The sequence below is a fragment of the Lipotes vexillifer genome, unplaced genomic scaffold (assembly GCF_000442215.2).
Source record: "Lipotes vexillifer unplaced genomic scaffold, Lipotes_vexillifer_v1.1 scaffold213, whole genome shotgun sequence".
Lineage (NCBI taxonomy): Eukaryota > Metazoa > Chordata > Mammalia > Artiodactyla > Lipotidae > Lipotes > Lipotes vexillifer.
This window is the reverse complement of record NW_006780610.1, coordinates 1,549,728-1,570,068: the sequence shown is the minus strand read 5'-3', so window position 1 is coordinate 1,570,068 and position 20,341 is coordinate 1,549,728. Positions and strand designations below refer to the sequence as shown.

The window sequence follows — 20,341 nt, the reverse complement described above, 5'->3', positions numbered from 1 at the left end:
AGAAGAAATTGCCACTCGGGAGGCTAGAAAGCGGAGAGTCCGCGGCTCTGCCAGGCCCAGGAGGGAAGCCGTACCGTCGGCAGGAACACGCCGTGGAGGGGAGGGGAAAGAATGTCGGTGCAACGTAACTCACGGGAGCAACAGCTGGCGGAGGTCGGAACTCGGACTGCGGGCCGGAAGTGAGGAAGGCGGAGCTTACCCTGTTCCTGCAGACACTAGGCGGCCCTAGGGAGCGTCAGCCGGGGGAAGAGTGTCTGTGTAACGCCGCGGGCTGAGCAGAGGGCGTGGGATGGGACGGGTGTCGGTATAGGAGCTCTCGGGAGGGACGGATATCGCTGTGACACTGTGGGGGATGCTCTGAGGGGACGGGTGTCGGTGTGGCACCAGTGCTCGCTGAAGGAGCCGGCGGAACGGGGTGGTCATGGGGATGTTGGCGTCGCTGGACGCGATGTGGGAGATGTCGGCCGAGAAGCGTATCTTCGGGGCCGTGTTGCTCTTCTCCTGGACAGTGTATCTTTGGGAGACCTTCCTAGCACGGCGGCAGGTGAGCCTAGACAGGGCCCACCTGACCCCGACACCCGGCCAGCTCTAGGCCAGCCTCGGTCTCGACTCCAAGTCCCTGGATGATTGCTGCGGCCCCAGCACCGGCCTTGACCATATGGGTCCCTACTGAGCCTCCTAACTTGGCCCGATGATGGGGTAGGCCTTGAGGGGATCTGGTGCTTCAGGACGTTTTCCGCAACGTGATCATGGGCCCCAGGCCGCTTAGGGTCTGGTGAAAGGGAAGGCAGGGCTGCCGCCTTTTCAGGCCTGAGCTCTTGTACCTGCCCCACAGCTTCCTAAGGATTCTCGGGCCCAGACTTACTTCCTTTATTTTTGGCAGCAACTCATAAACCTTCATAAAGAAGATACTAAAATTTTATAATCACAACTTCTCCATGAATTTGTGTCATGCTCAACCACAGCACTGGGAAGCCATTTTCTGAAAATGAAGATTTCTCAGTCCTTCCAAAGACCTGAACTCTTTTCCCTTTAAAAAATAAAAAAGAAAGAAAAAAAAGTGTATATTGTTGTTTTTGCCCAAAGAACATTTTCTTAAAAGCTTCTTTATTGTTTTTATTCAAACAATTAAACAGTAAAGTAGAAAGTGAAAGTTACTTAATAACAGTTCCCTGGTGATAATCACGATTAACAGTTTGATGGATTAGAGATATGAACTTTATTTATTTATTGGCCGCACCATGTGGCCTGCGAGATCTTAGTTCTCCCACCCTGGCGGGCAGTAGAAGCTCGGAGTCCTAAACACTGCACCACCAGGGAATTTCTGAGATCTGAACTTTTAAATGAGATAGATTTGAAGTTTAATTGACCACTTTATGGCAGTCTTTCACTGCTGGTTTTCTTCTGTGTTGGCACTGAATCAAGTCAACTATAATGGTTAGGAAAACCTTTCTTTTTTTAACTGCTGGAACCTTTTCCTTGAGCACTACAGTCTTTTTCCTCTGCAAATTTCTCCTCTCAGATTACATTCTGTATGAATCTTTAAATTGAAAATTAAAAATTTTTCTATATCTGTCATTGTCTGAGTTATATCTAGATTTCTTTTTTTAGTCCAGGATATTCAAAGACGTGTTAAGCTGTATAGCACTAGGTTCTCTGACTAGTTCTTAAGATAGCTTCATTAGTACAGAATGCTGTAGGCCTAGAAAAGATCCTTTGCAGAAAGTAAGCACACAGTATGTACTGTCTAAATTGGAGATGGGGTATTGAACATCTACCTACTTGTCTTACTTTAATAATAAGCCTAGTTACAGTAACTACTTTTCAGTAATGTCTTCTTTCTTCAGTTATGCTTTCATGTAATGCCCTTTATCAAGGGTTTGGTAAGGTATCCAATAATAAATAGAGAATAGAGATTTATTGTAAAATCATTGTAGAAAATGCTGTCCATTATATTGTTTGGTATCTGTTCTCTGTATTATGTACTATGGGCTGAAATTACTTTCTAGAATTTGGTATAACGAGAAAGTTTGTCTTTCTTGAAGACCTGATCTGTTTCTGTCATTCCTCAAATTTCCCTTGTCTTCTAGAATCAAATTTAATGACTAGCCACATTATCTGTTAAAACTCATGATTAGCATATTTACTTCCTTCTGTCCATGAATTTATTTTCTATATTTTAGGATGTATGCTATACCTGGAATGAGTAGTACTCTCTGTAATGTTACAATTTTGGTTTACCTCTGCAAACCGAAGTGTGTGACAGCTTTGATTTTAATTTCACGTAGTCAACTAGTTGCAGGTTCTCTCATGCTTTTACTTTCCTGCACGAGTTGTTTTAGTGGTCAGTGTACTTTATCAGATGCAGTATTTGTGTATGTATAAAGCAAATTCAACAGGCTTAAGTGACAAGTTAATGTTATAAACCAAAGTTTGATCGTAAATGACTATTGTAATAAGTAATGAGTTAGCTTGACTGTTTCCTTAAGGTGTTTTCTTCAAAATATTTCAGAGACGGATATATAAAACAACAACTCATGTACCACTGGAGTTAGGACAGATCATGGATTCAGAAACATTTGAGAAATCTCGACTGTATCAGCTGGATAAAAGTACTTTCAGCTTCTGGTCAGGACTCTATTCAGAGATTGAAGGCACTGTGAGTAATTTACTTCTTGGGGAGACAGTCTGTCAACTTATTTAATACTTTGGAATGTTTATTTTCATTTTTGTATTTTTGTGACACAAAAGAGGGTACCACACCTACAAATCCCAGAATGCTTTCTTAACCTTGGTTATTGATGGTAGTGAGTGTGGAGCAAAATAGGCAGAAACATAACTATTTAGGCAGTTGAAAACTGTAGAATATGGTAACTGTCACCCTGAGGCCAGGTATGGAAAAGAACTTTTTTTTTTAATATTTATTTATTTGGCTGCATTGGGGCATGTGGGATCTTCATTGCTGCGTGCCGGATCTTCCTTGCAACGTGCGAGATCTTTCAGTTGCAGCATGCGAACTCTTAGTTGAGGCATGTGGGATCTAGTTCCCTGACCAGGGATTGTACCTGGGCTCCCTGCATTGGGAGCACAGAGTCTTACACATTGGACCACCAGGGAAATCTCAAAAACGAACCTTTTGGTGTAAGTTATTCTTGTAGCAATCCCAGCTCCTCTTCCTGCCTCTCAACTCTGTAACCTGTCCTCTACATTGTAGCCCAAGGAATCCTGAAACACGATTCTGGTCATGTTATTCTCCTACATAAAACCTTTTGCTGGCCCACTGTTTCCTTCAGGGTAAAGTCCAAATTTCTTGGCACGCTTTATGAGGTCCTTTTGACCTGGCAGTTGCTTACTTGAGCCTCATCTTTTTATTCCTTCCCCCAAATTCTTTCTGCTTCTTTATTGTCCATCTCATACCCAGCTTGGTTTCTTATGACCTTGAGTCTTTTCACATGCTGGTATCTCTGTCTGGGGTGCCCTTCCTCTCCCACTTCGTCTCCACTGTCTCACTGGGGCCTGATAAATCCCTACTGTTCCATTAGGATCCAGCTGAGACATCATCTCTTCTAAGAAACCGTTTGAAACTTCCCCATCCCTCAAGTCTGGATAAAGTAGCATCCCATCATTATTCCTATCAGAGTACTTAGCATATTGTATTGAATTTGCCTGTTTAGCTGACAGACTGGTAGTTCCCTAAAGGTAGGGTACTTTAAAGTCTTGTTCATCATTTTATACCTAGTACCTGACATATAATAAGCACATAATTCATATGTATTGAATGAAATAATGAGTGACAGATAATTTTTACTTAGTAAAACAGGGCCAGTCTTCCCCCATGCTAAAAGAAGAGAGGCTGTAAAGTACAGAGCCATGTTTCTCAGTCTTCTTTTCATGATCTCCCCTGGCCCCTGACCCTGGTACCTTTTTAGCCAATTTTCCTAGTTGCCCCTCCACGAAATTTTAATACCAGAGATATACTGTATGTCTGTTTCTGTACTGTATGTATACATATATACATATATGTGTGTGTGTGTGTGTGTGTGTGTGTGTGTGTGTGTGTGTGTGCTTTACACATAAAATGAGTAAGATTCCCCCTGCCACCACAGACCAGTTCTTGGTTTTCTACCCCTAAGAACAACTGAAAGTGCATGGCGTTGAGGTTGAGAGCTGACTCTGAATTCAGGTGGCTTGAGTCTGAGTCTCAGCTGTACCATACCAGCTATGAAACCTGAGTCAAGTCACTCAACATTTCTGTGCCTCGGTTTTCTGTTAAAATCGTATGGTAATAATAGTTCCTCATTCATAGTGTTGGTGAGAGGATTGAAAATTAGTTAATATATGTAGGATGCTTAGAATAGTGCTGGATCTGCAGTAAGTGCTCCAGAAGCATCGGCTATTGTGTTTTTATTTATTTATTTATTTATTTATTTATTTATTTTTGGCTGCATTGGGTCTTCGTTGCTGCGCGGACTTTCTCTCGTTGGGGCGAGCGGGGGCTACTCTTCGTTGCGGCGTGCGGGCCTCTCATTGTGGTGGCTTCTCTTGCCGCAGAGCACAGGCTCGAGGCGTGCAGGCTTCAGTAGTTGTGGCTCGCGGGCTCTAGAGTGCAGGCTCAGTAGTTGTGGTGCATGGGCTTAGTTGCTCCTTGGCACGTGGGATCTTCCTGGACCAGGGCTCGAACCCGTGTCCCCTACATTGGCAGGTGGACTCCCAACCACTGTGCCACCAGGGAAATCCCTTGTTGAAATTTTTAAGGGCTACAAAATAGTGCAATATAAAGTGATATAAACATGAATAGAATCCAGAAGTTTATATTAATGAAAAATGGGTATATATTCTTTTTAAAAAATAAACTATTTTTTAGAGCAGTTTTAGGTTGACAGTAAATTTGAGCAGAAAGTACAGAGCGTTCCCATACACCCCATGCCCCCACATATGCGCAGAACTCTCCCACTGTCAATGTCCCGAGTCACAGTGGTACATTTGTTAGAATAGATGAACCTACACTGACACATCATTATAACTCAAAATCCATAGTTTACATTACCATCGCCTTTGGCGTTTTCCATTCTATAGGTTTGGACAAAAATATAATGACTTGTATTCACCATTACAGTGCCATACAGAATAGCTTTACTGTCCTAAAAATCCTCTGTGCTCTGCCTATTCATCCCTGCCTCCCCGCTAATCCTTGGCGTCAACTCATCTTTTTGTCATTCCCATGGTTTTGCCTTTTCCAAAATGTTATATAGTTGGAATCATATAGTTTATAGCCTTTTCAAATTGGCTTCTTTCACTTAGTAATATGCACTTAAGAGTCTCCCATGTCTTTGCATGGCTTGACTTTATATTCTTTTTGAAAAAATGCTCTGTCATAATTCCTCCAGAACTCTTTTAGGTCCCTCAGTACCACTAAGAGAAAGATTCCTAAATTGAAAATAAGGTTGTAGGTACTTTCACCGTAAGCATGTTTGCTGTAGACAGCTTTGCTGTAAGCATTTTCACCACATAACCAATTGACTGTGAGGCAATTTTGCAGTAAAAGATAAAATAATGAAAAATAAAAGAGGGACATTAAAAAGGACATAAACAGTAAAATGAATAACAAAATTAAAAAGACTTTATTGCAAAATACAAGACATTTGAATACATTTAAAATGTGTGTGGATTCATGACAATACTGCACAAATAACTGATTTTATTTTGTGAATTGTACCTAAGCACTTGTCTTCCAAGTCTTCTGTTCATAGTATTTTGTACAATTTTTTTCTTGTTGATTTGTCTCATCGTTCAGCATTTTGCACTTTTTCTTTTTTGCTAAAACTTCTTCCTTTGTTAAGAGAAGTGTCAGTTTTCAAATACTAGGAGGCATATTTGTAACTGAGCTCTGTATTGCGTTGTGAAAGCCTCTATACCATCGTTCGTTCTTGGTATGTAGTCAGATGTCCACTGATAGATGTTCCGAAGCTCTATGGGAAATGTGGGTTCAACTTTGCACCTTGGAGACCTCTTTCTCCTCCAAAGTAGTGTGTTTCAAAGTAAGAAACCAACTCTTGGGGCAAATCATCTGTCAGCTCAATAAAGCCATCAATAACATCACTAACTGGAGGATATACTAACCAGTTGAAACCAAACTGTCAACCCCAAAACTGTCAACCAGTTATTTTATCTTTCACAGCAAAATTTCCTTACAGCCATTTGGTTATGCAGCGAAAATGTTTGCAGCAAGGTATTTAAGGCAAAGAAGCTTATGGCGAAGATACAGACATGTAAAAATAATTGAGATTGGCTACCATAATTGCTTCCTCACTTAAAGAGAAGAAACTGGCTGTTTGTAGCTTTGTTAAATGATTACAGAATTGTCTCATTAGTCACAAAATTTGCATTGACAAATATTGAATACTAAGACTAGTGTGGTTAAAGCAAAGACTCAGAAATTAAATGGCTTGCCCATATAATGGCTAGGTGACCCTCACTGCTAAATGGGAGAACTGAATTTCAAACTCTGCTCTTCTGAGTCTTTAAAATTACACAGAAGAAACCATTTTTGAAAATCTAGGGACTGCAACATGAAGGTGCTAAATTTATCCTTGGGGAATTTGTAAACTACATTTGCCATTAGATAGGAAGTATTTTGTATTACTTTGAAATCCTGTTCTGTTATGAAAACAATTTCATTAATCCCTATTTTGTGTTGATTAAAATTAATTGGTTTGTAAGCTTTGGTCACAAAGAACAAGTGCAAAGATTAATTTAGACTTTTTTTTTGCCATGGTACTTTCTACCTGAGGGAACATAAGAGGCCCTTGTGACCAATTACAGATGCCACTGTTCACACAAATGTGACAGAGCACCCAGAGATAAAGTGTCCCCCCTTTCTGAGACAAACTTTCCTGATATCTCATAGGTGTCAATAAAGAGCCCTCTCAAGAAATGGAATGGCTGGGGAGTAGAGTAGGGCAGAGTAGAAAAGTTCAAATTACAGCTTCTCCAATTTCTGCTTGTTTCTGAGTCAGCAGTTTAGCCTCTTTGAGTCTCATTTTTTCTCCTCTTTAAGGTGAGAAGAAGATAGATATTAAACCGTATTTCATATGTTTTGTGGCAGGGACTGAGTAAGATAATGTAATGAAGCAATTAGTATAGTACTCAACACTTAGCAATTACTTAGTCACTGGGTTTCTCTGGGCAAGTTACTTTAACATTTCTGAGTTTCAGTTGCCTTATCTGTAAAATCGAGATGACTATGCTCCCTGCCCTGCCTGCTTCTCAAGACTTTAGTGAAATAATATATGTGTAAGCACAGGACTTGTTTTCGCAGGCATCATTAGTTCTTTTTACAGGACATCCTATCAATACAGAGAAACTTTACTGTTCACCGTGTTTTGTTTTTTATTCCCCAAAGCATGCTAAGCAAGTTTGCAATAGCAGTTTCCAAATGCATTCATAAATGCATTCAAAGTTCATATTAAAGGTACCCTTGATACTTACTTAAAAGCTGGACTTTTGGAACTTCCCTGGTGGCGCAGTGGTTAAGAATCCACCTGCCAATGCAGGGGACACGGGTTCAAGCCCTGGTCCGGGAAGATCCCATATGCTGCGGAGCAGCTAAGCCCGTGCATCACAACTACTGAGCCTGCACTCTAGAGCCCGCGAGCCATAACTACTGAAGCCTGAGTGCCTAGAGCCCGTGCTCTGCAACAAGAGAAGCCACCGCAATGAGAAGCCCGCACACCACAACGAAGAGTAGCCCCCACTCGCCGCAACTAGAGAAAGCCCACGTGCAGCAAAGAAGACCCAACGCAGCCAAAAAAAAAAAACAAAAAAGCTGGACTTTCAATAGTAGGTGTTCCAGCCTTTCCCCCAAAGCATTATAAATCCTTAATTCTGCATTATTTATTAGTATGGAGAATAGGATGAAGGAAATGCCATCCCAAGTCAATTAGTTCAACAAGTGGAGCATATACCACATACAGTGGTGCCAAAGCATGTCTTCTGGGAAAACAGTTTATATCCAAGATTGAGTTAGTTAAAGTAAAGTGGAAATAGCTGGATGTAGAGTTAAGGGGCCTTTAAAAAGGCAGTGTATTAAAACAGTGATTTTCAAACTTTGGTGTACATCACATTTAACTGGAGACTGACTCTTGGGCCCCACTTCCAGTTTCTGATTCAGTAGTTCTGGAGTGGAGGCTGAGACTTTTCATTTCTAGCATGTTCCCAGCGACGCTGATGCTGCTGTCCAGAGACCATATTTGCGACCCATGGTATTGTGTCAATCCCCTGCATACTGGTAAAAGTCTAAGAGATGAATAGCATCAAGTATGAGTGTGATTGTGGGGAAATAGGAATGCTCAAGTATGGCTAATGGGAGTGTAAATTGACGTAAACACTTTAAAGAAAAAGCTGATAATGCTAAATAGAGTTAAAACTCACCATATATTGGTCTAAAAAGATGTAGAGTGTAAAAAGTAAGTTGTAGAATGATAAATACAATATGATGTCATTTATATGTGTGTATATATATATTTTTTAAATTTTTTAAAAAAATAAATTTATTTGTTTATTTATGTTTGGCTGCGTTGGGTCTTCCTTGCTGCGCACGGGCTTTCTCTAGTTGTGGTGAGCAGGGGCTACTCTTTATTGTGGTGCGCAGGCTTCTCATTGCAGTGGCTTCTCTTGTTACGGAGCACGGGCTCTAGGTGCTTGGGCTTCAGTAGTTGTGGCATGCAGGCTCAGTAGTTGTGGCTCGTGGGCTGAGAGCGCAGGCTCAGTAGTAGTGGCGCACGGGCTTAGTTGCTCCGCAGCATGTGGTATCTTCCCAGACCAGGGCTCAAACCGTGTCCCCTGCATTGGCAGGCTGATTCTTAACCACTGCGCCACCAGGGAAGTCCCTGCCTGTGTGTGTGTGTGTGTGTGTGTGTGTGTGTGTGTGTGTGTATATATATATATTCTTAAAAAGCATATGTAAACTGCTTTATTATTTATGGATACATATATAAAAATGGAAAGTAGATTGGAAGGACACCTAAGAAATATATGATAGTGCCCAAAACCCTCAAAGCCACAAGGAACCATGTCTGAACGGATGGGAATATTGTGCTTCTAACCAAGGAGTGTGATCATTGTGTTCCCGGGGCTCCACAAGTGAAGAAACAGTACGTTGACTCCTCTGAGCAAAATGATTCCACGAACTTGGTATCTGTTGTGAGAAGTCGTGTTTTGTAAGCATGTATTCTTTTCACATTTTAAGAGCTGCTCCCTCGTTCATATGTCTTATTGGTTTGGTGAATATCTGTGTTCGCTTTATCTGCCCAAGACAAAGGGTGGTGCTGAGAAAGTGCCTTACTCCTATGATACCCTGACTCCTACCTCAGGATTCACTTTTTCCTGACCCAGAGAAGGCTCTGATAGCTCATTCTGTCCCCCAACAAGGTAGGTGGACATGACTCTGTACTTATACCGATACTAATACTTTGTCCTAACCAAGAGGCTATTTCCTTTCAAGGAAAAGCCAGCTATAGAGCCATAAAGCCTGGCTCAAATTACATTTCTTTAACTTGTTAGCTGTGGGATTTTTGACACGTTGCTTAGCCTTTCTAAGCTTAGTTCCTGATTATTAAGGTCTTTTGACAAAAGTTTTTTTTTTTTTCTCTAAACAGCTTTATTGAGGTAAATTAACAAATCATACAGTTCATCCATATAAAGTGTACAGGCAAAAACCTTTTAACAGTCTAAACTTAGTATCTCAATTGGTTTGTATCTGTCTAAATGCATATTTTATCCTAAATAAGATCTCTCTGTTTTTTTAACATACTTTCATATGATAGTTTCTAGTACTGCTTCAATGTGACCAACATGTGCTTTGTTTTATAGCTTATTCTTCTCTTTGGAGGAATCCCTTATCTCTGGAGACTCTCTGGGCGGTTCTGTGGCTATGCTGGCTTTGGACCAGAATATGAGGTATGTCATTCATTAGCATATATTTGTCAGTCTTTCTTTTTCCTTGGCCAGCTTTCTACTAAAGTTAATTTTTTGGCTCCTACCGTTATTAGGCTTCTCTGTCTCTGCAGTCCTTGTTGACCTGTGTTAGCATAATGCAAGTTACTGTAGCAAACCCCAGAATTTCAATGGCTTATTACAATAGTTTATTTCTTAATCACATAATAACCCAGTGTGCGTATTTTGGGTGTCAGCAGGTGACATCCTTTTATGTGGTAAGTCAGAGACCCAGTCTCTTCTTATATGGCTCTGCCATTCCCTAAGTGCCCCTAAGTTCTCTGCATCCAACAGGCAGATGGAATGAGAGGGTGGAGAAAGTACATCCTCTTCTTAACTCCCTTGGCTCCAAAGTGATACCTGTCCTTTGCGTTCACATTTCATTGGTGAGCCAGTCATTTAGTCTCAGATGCAAGAGAGCTGGGTAATGTAGTCTCTGGTAGGCAGCTGCTTCTTGGGAACAACTCTATGAAAGCGGAAGCATGAATTATGTTGAACTCACGCTAAGCAGATACCCTGTGCCACACATGCTTAGCAGATACTTTCAACAGAGACAGAGAGTATACCTCTTAGAATCTCCACTGAGCTGCTTGAGTTGACTGCCCACTCTTCCAGGAATTCCAGTTATTGGAATCAAAGCCTTCAGTCTGAGACTTTCTGCCTGTAACAGATGCTGGGACACTGCTTTTGACTTTTTCTTGGAAATTGCCAAGTCTGTTCTCTCCTTCCTGATTGTTTATTTGAAAAGATGGGTCTTATCTGTACATGTAGGTACCTTGGGCTTTAATTCAGCTCATCCTGTATCCCTTTTCTGTGTACCGTTTTCTAAAGGAGCCAAACTCTTTAAGACCTCTTCTTCCTGTGATATCTCTGTATCTTCATAGACTCTGTCCCGACCTGCTATATGCGCTGTTAGAGTTTAATTGCATGTTCTCTGTATTGTTTCATAAAAAATTTAAGGTGGTTTTGTATAAACATGACTGGCTCCTATTTTAGTTCCCATCTTCAATGTCACTTTCTCAGAGAGGCCTTCTCTGACCACTCTCATCTAAAATAGCATCCCTCGGGCTTCCCTGGTGGTGCAGTGGTTGAGAGTCCGCCTGCCGATGCAGGGGACGCGGGTTCGGGCTAAATACTTTATCTATATTATCTGTAATCATCATGAAAAAATGCTAGGAAGAGACCTTTACTTTACAGCAGAGGAAACTGAGGATCGAAGAGGTTAGTTAACTTTCTCAAGGTCATAAAACCAAGCGGCATAGCTGGGGTTTGAACTCCAGAGTTGGTGTTCTTTTCACTAAGTGACACTGATGCTCATGTACCCAGTTCAGATCATTACATCTGAGGATGAATATGGATTGGAAGGGTCATTATTTCCCTCTCACATTCATGAGGGACAGCTGTCCCTTGCTTCAGAGAACAATGGACACCTAATATTAAGCAGCAAGCTGGATGGAAACCCATCTGCCCACAGTGTTCCATATGGAGCAAGTGCCTTTCAAGATGGCCACAATTCTCAACATGAGTTCAGCACGGCTGTGTCAGAGAGGCGTGCACCCACGTCCGGGGTGCTACTAGTATTAGCCTCAAGGAACCCTTGATGTTCTTGATTTGATCTCCTTTATAAGATGTAATTCAATGACCCTGGCATATCAGCTTTGTATATAAATAAAATTTCCCTGCCAATCAATAATTCAGTGTCCCTCTTCTTTTTTTTTTTTTTTTCCCCAGCTGAGCCACGTGGCTTGTGGGATCTTAGTTCCTCAACCAGAGATTGAACCCAGGCCCTTGGCAGTGATAGCACACAGTCCTAATCACTGGACTGCCGGGGAATTCCCCCTCTGTCACTCTTTAGTGAAGCATATCACCTTATTTTATTTTCTTTATAGAGGCACTTACCACTATTTGCATTTATCTTACTGTTTATTCGTTTACTTTTTATCTGTCACCCTGACAAGACTTTTAAGCTCCAAGGGGACAGAAACCTTACATATTTTCTTCACTGCTGTGACTTGTGCCTAGAACAATGCCAGTCATGGTGTAGGTACTCCATAAGTATTTTTTGAACGAATAAACCCAATTTATATACATACATATAAAAATATTCCTTACATTAATGGGACATATTTTATATAATGTTCTGAGACATTATTTTTGTATTTAACAATGCTTTAGAGATCTCTTCCTGTCTGTTTATATAGATCTTTGTTTTCTTTAATGGCTGCATGGTACTGGCAGTCCTCACTCTGCACAGTTCTGATATACACACATTTCACTTACCATGGTTTAGTTAGTAACACCAGTCCCTCAGCAGGTTCAGATTTCTGTTACCACAGTATGTTACATGCATAACTGCATAAAGTACAAGTTCCCTGCTAGCTCTTCAGTTCACAAATCACTGTGCAAATAACAGATGCTCATGCAGTGACCAATCATGTCACTCTTTTCAAATTCTCCTGGTGACTGGTCACTGCACATCTGCTATTCAGTGATTCAGAGCGTGCAGTCGTCTTGCCTCCTGGTCTCCCGGCTATACATCCACATGACATTTTACAAAGATGGATCACTGAAAGAGGGAATTGGCCAACAAAGATGAAAGTGTAGCAAGGAAATGGAGGATGATAACACTGGAATTGAAATTCAAATCAGGAACTTCCCTGGCAGTCCAGTGGTTAAGACTCCACGCTTCCACTCAGGGGGCATGGGTTCAATCCCTAGCTGATGTACTAAGATCCTGCATGCTGTGCAGCACGGCCAAAAAAAAGAAAAAGAAATTCAAATCTAATGTACATGGTACAGAGGAAACAGCTGACCACATTCCCACCTGAAACAAGCTTTTTTGGTTTTTGTTGTTTCAAAACCAACAAAAGCTTTTTTGGTTTTTGTTGTTGTATGAAGCACTAAAATACCCTTTCCCTGGATCCTCACCAGTACTTATTATATACATGATTTTTAACTTTTGCCAGTCAGGGAAAAAATGTTATTGTGCTGTTATTTCATACAACTTATTGAATGGAACTTGTTAAATGGAAAAGTCACTTATGAAGCAACATAAGTAAGTAAAAGTGTGTGTGAATATCCATACAGATTTTTAATATAACTAGTGTCCTGGTGATGAACATTTAGATTGGTTCAATCTTCCTTCCTTCCTCCCTCCTTCCCTCTCTGCCTCCCTTCCTTCCTTTCTTCCTCCGCCCGCCTCCCCCAGCTCCCTTCCTTCCTATGTTGGGTCTTCGTTGCTGCACGCAGGCTTTCTCTAGTTGTGGCGAGCGGGGGCTACTCTTCGTTGCAGTGCATGGGCTTCTCATTGCAGTGGCTTCTCTTGTTGCGGAGCACAGGCTTTAGGTGCTTGGGCTTCAGTAGTTGTGGCACACAGGCTTAGTAGTTGTGGCACACAGGCTTAGTTGCTACGCAGCATGTGGGACCTTCCTGGACCAGGGATCAAACCCGTGTCCCCTGCATTGACAGGTGGACTCTTAACCACTGTGCCACCAGGGAAGTCCAGTTCAGTTTTTCTTAATTGCATACACTCGTGCCCGTCCTTGTACACGTGTCGTTGTGCACATATTCCACAGCTATAAGAAGTCTGAAATAGTATATACCAAAATTCCAAAAGTGGTTTTCTCGGGAGAGAATTTTGGCAATTTTTATTTCCTTATTTTTGCTTATTTCTTAAGAAAATTCAGCAATGAGCATCTACTTCTCATATAATTAAAACCAATTTCTTCACTAGAAAAAGAAGAAGAAAACTAAGTGGACCTCAGCTTATCCTTAGGCATAGGCAGTGTGTCTTTTGGCAGGACTTTCTGCTTTCCAAACTACCAACAAGTGGTCTTATAATTAGTGTCCTTATTTTTTGACAGAGATATTTGGCCCAGCCTTTTTCAGCAGGTAATTGACTTAATGACTCAGGATGCTCCAGAGTTCTGTTGCCACATTATGCATATAAGATGGAATGAATAGGTTCATCTCAGACAAGAGGTGAACTGTGCCATCAGGATGTTTTGGTCTGGATCACTCTGCCCTCATGGTGCAGCACTTTATAATGTTCTGTGTCCTGGAGTCTTCAAGTGTTCACTGATAGGGCTAGAGCCCAGATCTTGTTGCCTTTGAGAAGCTATGAGTCAAAACCCCTTCCCCTCACTGCCCAGTAGATCTTATTCCTAGGATATTTTCTCCTTCCTGAATTAGAATTAGAGATCTTCTGAGAAAAACTCCTGGAAGTTTGTGTATTCTCCAACTTCCCCAGTGTGACTGTCACAACTCCTTTTTTCAGATAGAATATCTTCCTTAACTCAGTCACCTGTCTAAACTCCAGCTCACAGTTGTCTGTTAGGAGTAGAAGGGTCTTAGAGAAGAGTAGTGAAAAGTAGCATTTTGGGGTTGCATTATGAAAATCTTTAAAAGTATAATGAGTTTGCAGTCTTTATAGAGCAGTGGTCCCCAACCTTTTTGGCACCAGGGACCGGTTTCATGGAAGACAATTTTTCCATGGATGGGGTCGGGGGACAGTAGGGAATGGTTTCAGGATGATTCAGGAGCATTACATTTTTTTAAAAAAATTAATTAATTTATTTAGAGTATGTTGGGTCTTCGTTGCTGCGCGTGGGCTTTCTCTAGTTCTGGTGAGCCGGGGCTACTCTTCGTTGCGGTGCGCGGGCTTCTCATTGTGGTGGCTTCTCTTGTTGCAGAGTACAGGCTCTAGGCACGTGGGCTCAGTAGTTGTGGCGCACAGGCTTAGTTGCTCCTTGGCATGTGGGATCTTCCTGGACCAGGACTCGAACCCATGTCCCCTGCATTGGCAGGCGGATTCTTAACCACTGAGGCACATTACGTTTATTGTGCACTTTATTTCTATTGTTATTACATTGTAAAATATACTGAAATAATTATACAAGTCACCATAATGCAGAAACAGTGGGAGCCCTGAGCATGTTTTCCTGCAACTAGATGATCCCATCTGGGGGTCACGGGACACAGTGACACCCGAAGTGTGTTGCTTATGTCCATCTACTCTGTGATCTCGTTTTGGTTGCTGTCACTGCAGAAAACCCTGCTTCACAAAGACAGGATGTTGGAAATGGAAGCAGGCTTTTCAGTGCTTTTGTGTCAATCTCAGGATATTCCACCTTGATTTTCATCCAGAATGTATGGAGATTTGAAGTTGTCTTAAACACACCTTTAAGGCCACTGTCATTTACAATCTCAAGCAGTTGATCCTCTTCTAGCACAGACAAAGTTAGTTCACCTGGCTTATTCACAAATGGGTCACAGATCCATACCTTGCCAGTTCGGGGGTCTTTTGTGGTTGGGAAGTAATGCTCAAACTCTTTTGAAAGCTGAGATATGTGATCATGCACCAGCTGGGAGAAAGAAGGCCCTCGCTCAGTGTCTTTCAAAATCTCTGCTAATGTTTGAAACATGTCAAAAATCCCAGTGTTCACTTGTTGATCCCATAATTCCAGTTTGGCTCTGAATGCAGCCACTTTATCTGTCGACTTGAGCACAGTTGTTCTCCCCGGAAGTGACAGATCGAGTTCGTTGAGCAGGTTGAATATGTCACACAAGTAAGCAAGTTTTGTGACCCATTCTGTGTCAGTGAAATGTGCTGCCAGTGGTGACTGTTTTTCTAAAAGAAATTTCTGGAGTGGCTCTCGTTACCTCAAAAACTCTGGCCAGTGATCTACCTTTAGAAAGCCATCTCACTTCTGTGTATAAGGGAAGACATGGGACTTCCTTGGTAGGCTAGTGGTTAAGAATCCACCTTCCAGGGCTTCCCTGGTGGCGCGGTGGTTGAGAATCAGCCTGCCAATGCAGGGGGCATGGGTTCTAGCCCTGGTCTGGGAAGATCCCACATGCCGCGGAGCAACTGGACCCACGAGTCACAATTACTGGAGCCTGTGCTCCGCGACAAGGGAGGCCGCTATAGTGAGAGGCCCGCGCATTGCGATGAAGAGTGGCCCCCACTTGCCACAGCTAGAGAAAGCCCTTGCACAAAAACGAAGACCCAACACAGCCATAAATAAATAAATTTAAATAAATCATATCTTTTAAAAAAAAGAATCCACCTTCAAATGCAGGGGACGCGGGTTTGCTCCCCGGTCAGGGAACTAAGATCCCACATGCCGCAGGGCAACTGAGCCCTTGCGCTGTGGATCCCATGTGCCACAACTAGAGAGAAGCCCGCATGCTGCAACTAAGACCCGACTCAGCCAAATAAATAAAGAAAAAAATATATTTTTTTTTTTAAAAAAAGGAGAAGATGTGTGTGCTCTGAATCCATCTCCTCACAGAGCTGCATGAACAGATGTGAGTTAAGGGCATGTACTTTAATGTGGTTGATAATTTTAATCACATCCTGCAAAATGTTGTTAAGTTCAGGTGACATTTTTTGGCTAGCCAGCAGTTCTCTATGGATGACACGGTGCGTAGGCTCACATTCAGAAGTGACCTCTTTGACCCGAGTAGTGAAACCAGAAAGCCATCCAGCCGTGGCAGCCGCTCTGTCCATGCATATACCGACACAAAATGACCAGTTCAGTTTTCCTGATATGTAATTGTTCAAAGACTTGAATAGTTCCGCAGCTGTGGTGCTGGTTGGCAACAAAAGTGCACATAACATATCCCCATGCACACCTTCCTGTCAAACCTCTCTGCTAATGATAATCTATATTTGCAGTTGTTCTCCACTGCTAGCATCACTGCCTCAGCTCCACCTCAGATTATCAGGCATTAGATTCTCATAAGGAGTGCACAACCTAGAGCGCTCACATGCACAGTTCACAGTAGGGTTCGCGCTGCTCTGGGAATCTAATGCTGCAGCTGATCTGAACAGGAGGCGGAGCTCAGGCGGTAATGTGAGCAATGGGGAGCGGCTGTAAATACAGATGAAGCTTTGCTCGCTCCCCCACTGCTCACCTCCTGCTGTGTGGCCTGGTTCCTAACAGGCCACAGACCAGTACCATCTGTGGCCCTGGGGTTGGGGACCCCTGTTATAGAGCCATTACGAGCTTTTAAAGTAGAGAAGTGGAGTTTTAGATTCATCTGGTGTGTATGTAGGATGGATCGAAAGGGGAGGGATTGATATTAGGCAGGGGGACCATTTAAGAGGCTGTTTTACTGTTTAAGACAAAATAATTTACAATGCTCTTGGAATCTTAGTGTTTTAAGGAGGGAATAAGCCTACTGATTGGGGAATTAGACTTACTGTTCATCTTCTTTAAGAAGAAAAATGGTTTACTGATAGAATTATTCATTTAAAATGGTATTTATGCATAAGATAAGTGAGATTAAGAAGAAATCAAGTTATCTTAAATTAATTCAAGGCTCCATATGTAGATGATTTATATGTTAGTGTGCAGAAGGAACTTGAATTTATGGCATATGTTGATAAACTAGGGAGAATGGAGAATGTTTCAGAAGACTACAGGTGAGCAAAATCTAGACTTTCAAAAGGAGAAAATGGTGCATTCTGTGCAGAATGCTAAACTTGATAATCAGTGCCTTATCACAATTCTTCAGTGAATTATTAAAGAAGAGATGTATGAACTTTAAAAAAAAAGAGTAGAGGGACTTCCCTGGTGGTCCAGTGGTAGAGAATCCACCTTCCAATGCAGGCGATGCAAGTTCAATCCCTGGTCGGGGAACTAAGATCCCACATCCTGCAGGGCAACTAAGCCCGGGCGCCACAGCTACTGAGCCCCCGCACCTGAACTAGAGAGCCTGTGTGCCGTAAACTACAGAGCCCACATGCTCTGGAGCCTGTGCCACAACTAGAGAGAGAAAACCCACGCGCCACAACTACAGAGAAGCCTGCACACCGCAACTAGAAAGAAGCCCTCATGCCTCAACGAAGAGCCTGCTTGCCACAACTAAGACCGGATGCAGCCAAAAAAAAAAGAATATAGAGTCCAGGTATAATCCTAGAGCAGCTTGTGAAGCGCACATGATAAAACATTTTATAGTTAATCTGAAAGACTAAAGACAGAGAAATAGCCAGAAAGATTCTGAATAAGTAAACTCTTAGATATTAAAATGTATCATAAATTTTAAATAGTGTATTGGTACCAGAAACAGGCCTAACTAAGTAAATGTAATCTTGGTATATGATAAAGGTGGCATTTCAGATTGGTGAGGAATATATAGGTTATAAATTTTCTTAGGACAACTGAGAAAAGAATAAATTCCAATTTTATATCCTCCAAGAAAAAGAAAGACTTAGATGAATTGAGTATTTAAATATAAACAAAGATACATTGACAATACTTAAACAAAAAAAAACTATAAATTTTTTTAAACTTTTTATTTGATATTGGAATATAGCTGATTAACAATGTTGGGATAGTTTCAGGTGCACAGAAAAGGGACTCAGCCATACATATGCATGTATCCATTCTCCCCTAAATTCCGCTCCCATCCAGCCTGCCACATAACACTGAGCAGAGTTCCCTGTGCTGTACAGTAGGTCCTGGTTATCCATTTTAAATATAGCAGTGTGGACATGTCAATCCCAAACTCCCTGACTAACCCTTCCCCCTTCATTCCCCCTGGTAACCATAAGTTCGTTCTCTAAGTCTGTGAGTCTGAAGAAACTATAAATTTTAATATGATCTAGAGTTTTTAATTAATTAATTAATTAATTAATTAGGCTGTGTTGGGTCTTCGTTGCTGCGCACGGGCTTTCTCTAGTTGTGGTGAGCGGGGGCTGCTCTTCATCGCAGTGCACAGGCTTCTCATTGTGGCTGCTTCTTTTGCTGTGGAGCACAGGCTCTAGGCACACAGGCTTCAGTAGTTGTGGCTCGCGGGCTTTAGAGTGCAGGCTCAGTAGTTGTGGCGCAGGGGCTTAATTGCTCTGCGGCATGTGGGATCCTCCCGGACCAGGGCTCGATCCCGTGTCCCCTGCATGGGCAGGCAGATTCTTAACCATTATGCCACCAGGGAAGTCCCAAAAGAACACTTTAGAAAAAATTGAGTACCTCAACAGAAAAATGGGCAAAGGCAGAAATTCGTATGATTATAAAATACATGAAAAATATAAATCCATACTGACAATCAAAGAAATGTGTTTTAATACAACAATGAAGAATCAAGGAGTTGTGCTTCTTTCTTTGTTTTGGCCTATCATATCATATTGGGTAAAAAACAGTTAAAAGAATCATAGGACAGAATTGTTGAGGGATAGGGAACTAGTGTCATGGTGCTGTCAGACTGAAAACTAGTATAGTTTTTCTAGAGGACACCTTGGCAGTTTGTATCAAAAATCTTTTAAAAGTTTGACACCAGGGCTTCCCTGGTGGTGCGGTGGTTGGGAGTCCACCTGCCGATGCAGGGGACACGGGTTCGTGCCCCGGTCTGGGAGGATCCCACATGCCGCGGAGCGGCTGGGCCCGTGAGCCATGGCCGCTGGGCCTGCATGTCCGCAGCCTGTGCTCTGCAATGGGAGAGGCCACGGCAGTGAGAGGCCCACGTACTGCAAAAAAAAAAAAAGTTTGACATCAGACATTTCACTTTTACGAATTTATGGGGAATGAATGAAACGGGTTCATTGTAGCATTGGAATGAATGCTACATACATAATGGAAATATATGTAACGGAGCCATTAGCAATGAAGTAGATCTATATTTATTGATATAGAAAGATGTTCGTCATATGTTAAATGAGTAAAGCAGGTATTCAAACAATCTATACAATATGGTTGTATTTTTTGAAGATGGGATTCCGATTCAGTAATTTTGAGGAAGGTCCTGCAATCTACTTTTAAAAAATGTCTCATTTCCCATTTGGGGACAAATGCTGGAATAAACCACCCTGCATGTTGTAGCCAGACAAATCTCCTTTTTTCCTTTTCCCTTCTCCCTCTTCCTGTGTTTAGAAACATAGTGGCTGCATCTTTACTACCAAGTCAAATATGCTTTGGTGGTGTACTCACACTTAAAAGAATTCAGTTTTACACTGGGGAGTAAGAGGGAGAGTGATGGTGTGGTGGGAGGGAGAGCGAGGGTTTTATTTGCTTCATTGCCTTCCCTTCCCCCCAAGTCCCTTCATACCAATTAGCCCTCATCCTCCACTGTCATAGGAAAAGATATTTGTAAAGAAAAATGAGGCAGTTCGTGGCCTCAATTGTTGTTAAGGCAATTAAAGGAGTTCTAGAGGGTTATTTTCTCTCTTGAGTTTTGGCTCTGTTAAAACTTTAGCACACTCTGCCCCACCTGCCCTGGCCCAGCTTTCCTGATGCTCCATTATTGCCTGGTCCCAACTAAGCCCATCATCTTGTCATCTTTCACTTTTAAGGTGCTCTTTTCTTTCTCCTTGCTTTTGCAAATTTTTTTTTTTTTTTTTTTTTTTTTT

The 20,341-nt window shown here is 41.9% G+C and overlaps 1 protein-coding gene across 1 annotated transcript in view; it reads left to right on the top strand.

Moving 5' to 3' along the window:
* Positions 1-421: 421 nt before the first annotated feature.
* The window catches only part of ZMPSTE24 (zinc metallopeptidase STE24), a 48,058-nt gene continuing 28,138 nt past the window's right edge, over positions 422-20,341 (top strand). Inside the window, exons 1-3 of the mRNA XM_007453754.1 lie at positions 422-544; positions 2,513-2,659; positions 9,871-9,957. Of these exons, the coding sequence (XP_007453816.1) occupies positions 422-544; positions 2,513-2,659; positions 9,871-9,957 (357 nt within the window). The remainder of the gene's footprint in view (positions 545-2,512; positions 2,660-9,870; positions 9,958-20,341) is intronic.